Source organism: Sitophilus oryzae, unplaced genomic scaffold (assembly GCF_002938485.1).
Source record: "Sitophilus oryzae breed Bouriz unplaced genomic scaffold, Soryzae_2.0 scaffold_1177_pilon_pilon, whole genome shotgun sequence".
NCBI lineage: Eukaryota > Metazoa > Arthropoda > Insecta > Coleoptera > Curculionidae > Sitophilus > Sitophilus oryzae.
Window position 1 is genome coordinate 2,142,949 of NW_022145812.1, and position 7,845 is coordinate 2,150,793.

The following is a 7,845-nucleotide window of genomic DNA, read 5'->3' on the forward strand; positions in this document are numbered from 1 at the left end:
ATTAACATTGAATAAGGAAAATCGAGCCAGTTGGAAGATTCCAATAAATAATATCCAGGTCAGAAATTTAAAGATATTATTTTTAACTTTTTTTATTATGAATTTGAAGTCTCAGTGTGCGATCTAATAATATGCATAATATTAATCGTAGTTATTAAAAATAAATCAATTTCTACAAATTAGTTTCTAATGTTCTACATGTTCGAAAGGGTTACCACCCTCCTTATTGCACAAATTTATTTTTCGCTCAATTTTATTTATAGCTCTTTGAACTTTCTTCTTATAATTCCGAATGCATTGTGTACTCGGAAGTACACTCAGTTGAAGTACACTTTATTGTAAATATTGAGATGAATCGATTTCACTTTTACAAATGACGTCAAATAATGTGGTCAAATAATCGGTCCAGGAACCTCACTGGACATTATACTGCTCTACCATTTCCAATCCATTTTCCGGGAAAATGATTTGATTGTATATATTATATCGTTGATTGAAAGAATTGGTTTGCTTATTTCTTCAATCAACGATTATATTAATTATTTTATTGCATTTGATTTTCCGTATTCAATGTTTTATCCCACGTCATTGTTAAGTTTGAAAGCTTATCAATAATGTAACAATGAATAGATTAAATATTAAAAAAAAAACAGAGCCGGACTTGAAATTAATTTAAATAAATTGTGTTCAAATGTCAGAACAAAAAAAATATTAAGTGTGGCATATCATTGTACTCAGGAGACCGAGTTCTTTCAAAATCTGAAATAAAAAATGTAGGTCCGTATTTTAAAAATTAAGTTGGCCTCTGTATCTCAAAAATTATCAACTAATTTGAAAATCTAAAAATATTTTCAGATAGCCCTAAGAAAGTGCTGTGAGAATGTGCAATTGTTGTTTTGATTTTCTAAGAATTAACGACAGGAAAAAATAAAACTGATTTTCAAAAAAATCAGTTTTTTTCAAAAAACTCAGCAATCCTTGAAATTTTTAAAACTTTTTTGATAGCATTTTGGTGAACATCCTAAAGCGCAACTTTGTCCCAATTTAACTATGTTCGTATCTATTACGGTTACCGAGATACCAATTCTCGTTTTCTAAAACGAAAGGTGCATCACAGAAATTTTTTTCACTGTCTAACGGCAACTCGTCACGTTAAAAAATACATGTTAAATGCTATTAAATTTGAATATTAATTTGAATACCATTTACTATTTTTTTTAGATGTGAAGCTATTTCTGCAAGTGACTACGTGGAGTTTTCAAATTACATGGCGCGAGACAGAAAATATTCTCGCCATTGTGGTCAACTTAAGGAGTTTGATATCGAATCCGACAGAAAATTCTTTAGAGTTACCTTTAGATCTAACGATAGATTGGATGGCACAGGATTCAATGCTTCGTACAGTTTTTTAAATGAGGTTGAAGTTTACACTCCAAAACCTACAACTGGTTCTGGAACAAATTTATTAGGTAAAGTAGTATTAATTGGCGTGTGATCGATCTCTTCCCTGATATTTGCGCAAATACTGTTACAATTTTATAATAAGAAAAATAAACTGAAATACTATTATATGTTAACTATTTTAATACTTCAATTATGTAAATAAAAAAATGTGTGTGCACTATGTCAACATATTTGAAGTGAAACTTCTTCTAGCTTCCGTCTGGCTGTCCGTCTGCCCGTCTGTCCATCTGAGGACTCCATTCGGGTGCCTCTATAATTACTGATGATTTCGTCCATTTAGAAGCATCGAGGGTGTCATTTTACAAGAAGACGCCCTCGACTTAAACGGGCTACAGCCCGTCCCCAATTATGCTGAAATCGACCCACATTTTTCTTCATTATGAAATCGTTAGTCCCACCCTGATGAAGATGTCAACGAAATGTCGTATCCTACACGGTCAAGTTGGCCTTGATCCAATCTCACGACATACAAAAATTCCATTTAAATCGGACGATTTTTTGACTTGATTCAAAATATTATTGGTCAATATACCATGAAAAGATGTGGCTCTTCGAGCTCCATCTTTTCATCCGTTCCCATAGGGACCGAGTTACGACGCTCCGTCTAAACCTCCGATCGTTACCACTTTTTCTGACGCTTCTCGTGTGTCACGGCCTTCCATTTTTACTCCCATCGCGCGTAAAGAAAGTTCACTTCAAAAAATATTGTGGCCGGCCGTGGCTCCAACAGTAGTGTGTCGGTTTGCTGTGAGAGAGGAACTGGGTTCGATCCATAGCCAATGCGGTCGCTTTATTTAGTCAACGAGAAATATTTAGTTAAATAGATTAATTAATCAAATAGAGCTAATTAATTAAATAGCGCGGTCAGCGAACCGCCATGCCACCTCAAGAAATGCAATGGCAAACCGCGTTGAGTATAATATTTACCTAGTATACCGGGTGCGTCTCAAAAGTGGCTCACCCCTATAACTTTCTTATTTTTTCAGATAAAAAACGAGATTTGGTATGTTAGTATATATATATATATATATATATAGATTTATTAAACCGCTTATACGAGCCCAAAAACTACGTTGCTTCATTGGCCTCAGACCCGATTTCGACATTTCAGGCCCGGGGTATATATATATATATATATATATATAACATAAATTAGGACTAATTGCCGTATCCAATTGTTTGTGGTCACTTCTTTTTCACCGGAAATGGCTACAACGTTTGATTTTTAAATGGCACCCAGTATTTTTTGACATTATTCGATAGAAAATGACATTCTGAATAGAATGACATATTATATGTCAACTTTTGACATTCTCGCTTAATAAAAAATAGTATTTTAAAATTCAATCTAGAGTGCCATGGCTATGTTAAAAACGCTAATTCTTAATCAAGGAGCCTTGGAAAAATAGATTTGATCGTCTAATGTTTTCAGTGTCTCGTCCTGGCCAGTTAGAAAATGTTTAAATCGTATTTTTAATCATGTCTCAATTTGTTCAAATGGAACGAGAGGTGGTTCATTAGCATATTTGGAAAAAGCATTTTTTTACGAATAATATGGTATCACACACTTGGTATTTCGAGTCAAATTTTCGTTACGAACCGCAAGTTGTAATTCCAAATAAACATATGTTAAAATCTCCAAAGTTGACATATGATATGTCATTCTATTCAGAGTGTTATTTTCTATCGAATAGAGTAAAAATAACACCGAGGGTGCCATTTAAAAATCAAATGTTGTAGTCATTTTCGGTGAAACAGGAAGTGACAGGAAACAATTGAATACGTCAATTAATCCTAATTTATGTGATATAACTATATGATATAAATAACTAGCATATATAACTAACATACCAAATCTCGTTTTTTTAACTGAAAAAATAAAAAAGTTATAGGGGTGAGCCACTTTTGAGACACACCCGGTATACAGCGCAGCGTCTCAAATACTGTCGTTCGGATTCTGCTATAAACTATATGTCCCGTGTATTTCATAAACACTCATGACACACATCACAAGTACATGTAAAAGGTAGCTTACGCTTTGTATAGAATATGGCACTGTATGAAAAAGGAGATTCAAAAATACAGAAATTCCAATTGGAGAGCACACGAGCACAAAATCGATGAGAGTCCAAAACCGATAAATGTTCAGGAGAGAGTTTTTTAATTCAAATTACGCATGGACTTTTATCTTTTTCAAATTTTTAAATGCCTGTTTCTACGTGACCGCTATTGATATTTCCGTTTATTTAGGTACCAAAAGGTGCAGCTTTTTAAGGCGGAAAATACGTATTAAAACCTAATTAGCAAAAAATGGACTTTCATCGTTTTTCCCGTGTGCGCTTCAATTGAATTTTGAAGCCGGATACATCTGGCAGCTCTGGCTTTAAATCCAAACTACTACTAAACGAATTTTGAATCTTTTTAGTTCAGACATTATATCATTTTTCATAATAGATTTTAGGGAATTGATTTTGGAGCTTTGATTATTTTGAATGTTTTATCAATTTCTTATTATAAGATTGTGAATTATTTCGACATAATTTATTTCTTATATATCGTGTATAAATATTTTCTCCTTTAAATATATTTTTTTTGTTGCAGAAAATCTACTATTATACTTTTCTGTGATCTTATTGAGGACAGCTGTGTAAATACTTAAAGAAGAGATTTGTTATCAGTTCAAACACTAAATTATACGTGATATTAATAAAATATGTGTTAATTTATTTTCATCTTAATTCAAACGACTTGTTTTTATCTTAATTCTCCAAGACTGCTTAGTGAAAAAATAAGATAGATGTAGGAAACATTATAAACCTAACCAATTGTTCATAAAACTTTTTAAATCTAGTTCAATAGTCGTCGTGGGGTACGTATACTTGTCAACACGTACGGTCAGCCAAGTGGTGTAAAAATGAGATACGCCATATTTAGATAAAAAATGAAACATTGAAATGAAACTACTAAAAACTTATGAATATAAGTTTTTAGTAGCCTTGTTGTTTTCTGTTGTAGCCCTGTTTAGCAGCCCTGATGTTCCTAACAATAATTGTTAACAGATCATATACCTGTAATACCCTATAACCAGATAATATCATATACCAGACCCTATAATTTGTTTAATATTTTTGTGATGAACCATGGAAAAACTGAAATTATAAATTTATTGTTTCGTTTTGAGGTTTAATACTTTTGAAACTGACTACCAAACTTTTGTTGGTGACATCAGTATGAAGTGGTAAGCGTTCAACTCCTATCGTCGCGTGCATATTTTTGATTGGTTACGGTATATGGTCTAGAAAGGCATGTTCTTTAAATTAAGAGAGTCTTTCTGCATACTGACTTTTTTAGGAGTACTTTGAGTATATTTTTAGCTTTGCTATACTTTCGTTACCACCAAATGTGTTTTATAGAAGAAATACTAAGAAAAAAAATAAAAGTTATGAAAAATGTCCCATTTATACACCATAAATACAATTAATTTCTATAAATTTAAAATTGTTTTATTAAGAGAAATACAATTTTGGTAATTACTCTTCTGGTAAGACAGATCTAGTTTTACAATATTTTGTAAACATTCTCAGCTACAGATTATTTATTGAGAAAGTACTTTTACTTTTAATATGAGCTTTCGCAATATTATATGTTCTGTCAAAATATTTCGAATACTGTATATTTTCTCAGTAAATGTAAATAAGGAAAGTACCACGATACCAGTAAACAAATATTTATTTTTTTAAGTGCGATTTCTGCTTTGCGTTTTGTCAGGGGGAAGGATCCAGCAAAGTCGACCTGATGATGGGGATAAATTTCCGAAACCGGTTTTTGGATGGATGATTGTTTCCTTCGGTTTGATGAACTTAATGCAGAAATCGGCACACTTGTAGGGGTTAAGGCCTTTTTACCTATTCTTTGTACTATTCTGTATATCATTTTTATTTTTTATATCATTTAAACTATTTTTAGATTAAGTATCATAAGTAGCAAGCGTTTTAACAATGTACTCAATTCATAATACATGTTTTTTTATATTATCGTCGCCTCAAAATATATTACATTTTATTTTACAAAATTTCACCTTTCAGAAGCAGAAGCCCTGTAAAACATAATTTTATGATACTCTCTTGTGTATAACTATCAATAAGCCCTGAACTGCGCAATGCAAATTAATTATTGTTTTTTTTGTACGTACTAGAAATTCACAGTAACTATGGTCGTGTACCTTGTTCTTCTACAGTAATATAATACCGCATGATTGAAAAAACGGCGTCAAAGACGACTGGGAAATCAAAATCGATTGTAATCCTGGCGAGGTCAATTTCTAGACACAATTTTTTAGAAATCTAAAGGATAGAACATTTTCAGACACACAAATATATTTCTGTGCCCTAGAAGCAAACTATGTTGAGTCCAAAATTAGCGTATTTGATATATGTATATACGCCAAGTTACTTAGCTTTTTATTTATGTTTTACACTTTGCTCTTTCTCGTTTTACGCTATTCTGTCCCAATAAATAAAACAATCGGTTTAAAATCAAATTAAGTCCGATGTCAGCCCTGGGCTAAATGGGGTTAAGTCACTTAATAGCAGTTTGGCTCAAACATCTTTGATTAGTTTAGTATGTTTTTTTTTCCACGTGTCCACAGTGACGAAAATGGATTTTTACCGTTTTGTTATTATAGGGTAGGTAGTCAATTAAAACGTATTAAAGATTTTATAAAGATAGTAAATTGGTTGTAAATTTGAACATACATAATAGGGTGCACCAAAAAAATTTTCTTTCTTTCTATTTACCATGAAAATATCGTTCAGGATGATGAAAAAAATTCTGGTAAAGTTTGAGCTCCTATAAGAGGTGTCTGAATGTGATTTTCAATTTTCCAGTTAAATAACACCGGGAAAGATTTTTTTTAATTTCATTGCGTTCTAACAAATCAGCGTTTTGTAAAAATCAATATATACTCTGTAGAAAATTGAACGGTCTTTGAATAATTTGTTATTTAAGGATATTTTATTGTAATATTTCCAAAAAGTCAACTGTAAATTTTATCATGAAAGTTATACATATAATTGTTTAAACAATTTAGATATACTGCCAATGTAAAATATGTGTATAGCCTAAACGTCAAATTTAGTGATTATTACAGCCACTGTGCCATAAAGAGAAGACGTGGCTATCTATTTCAAAAATTATTTTGTTCGAATGTCATATAATAATGGCCGCAGCTGTCATGGAATTGAGCGATTAAAAATTATTTCAAACGGAAACCCACTTTAGTGAAATACACTAGTGAAAAGGCTTTACAATTCCTTACTTTTTGACTATATGTTCCATTACCTAAAATAAATCTTTTTAAGTTATTCAAGATTTAGTTTTAAAATGTATATTTTCCTTGATTTTATCTAGCTTCCTTTGACATTAATTGTCAAACAGTGAGACAATTTATGTCCATCTGTCGGAAAATGAATTATTTGAAATGTCTATATTATAAATACTGCCTGCCCTTAAGAGTTTAAAAAGTGTATTTATAAAAATATATCTCGTATTTTCGCTTTTTAGTGATATCTAATAGTGGATATTAATAATATACCGTATGATCGAAAAAAAAACAGCGCAAAATTGGCCTGGAAATGATCGATAACATACAGATTTTTGAACAAAGTGTCACAATATGACATGGCGTTTGGTTAAAATCCAGAAAAATATACTCTTTAAAACTAAATCTTGAATAACTTAAGAACGATTTATTTTAGGTAAAGTAACATAGTCAAAAAATAACTAATTGAAAATACTTTTCACTAGTAAAATAAGAATGTGGGTTTCCGTTTGAAAAAAAAATATTTATGATAATTTTTTAATCGCCCAATTCTATGACAGCTGCAGCCATTATTATATGACATTCGAATTTTGAAATAGATAGCCACATGTCTTCTCTTTATGGCACAGTGGCTGTGATAATCACTAAATTTGACGTTTAGGCTATACACATTTTTCCGACAGGCAGTCTTTTTCGCCTAAAAATTTTAAATATTTTTTTTCTTGTCAAAAACGGTTAATGCTAGGTATAAAGAGGTTAATATCAAAATTAATTAAATTTTACAGGGAATTTAAGTATGTAATAAAAAATGGGGGCGCCCATTTATAAATCAGAAAGTTGCTGTCAACTGCCAGTATTTCCGGAAATGCCGCCATTTTGAAAATATTTTTAATCTATAGATCTCGTTGTGGAACAATGATATGCAAAAAATCTCCGATCTAGATACTGTACTTCTCTAGAAACTTCTAAGGCATGTTCAGCCTGGAACCCTGTATATTTTATAAATTTATAAGTTTCAAATGATAGTGTATAAGTCCAGCTCCTTTTAATCTTATAAATAT

The 7,845-nt window shown here is 31.3% G+C and overlaps 1 protein-coding gene across 1 annotated transcript in view; it reads left to right on the forward strand.

Annotated features, from left to right (window-relative positions):
* LOC115889785 (suppressor of lurcher protein 1) overlaps positions 1 to 4,190 on the forward strand; it is a 246,276-nt gene extending 242,086 nt beyond the window's left edge. The window contains 2 exon segments of the mRNA XM_030909869.1: positions 1,222 to 1,469; positions 4,066 to 4,190. Of these exon segments, the coding sequence (XP_030765729.1) occupies positions 1,222 to 1,469; positions 4,066 to 4,115 (298 nt within the window). The 3' untranslated portion in view covers positions 4,116 to 4,190.
* Positions 4,191 to 7,845: the final 3,655 nt, after the last annotated feature.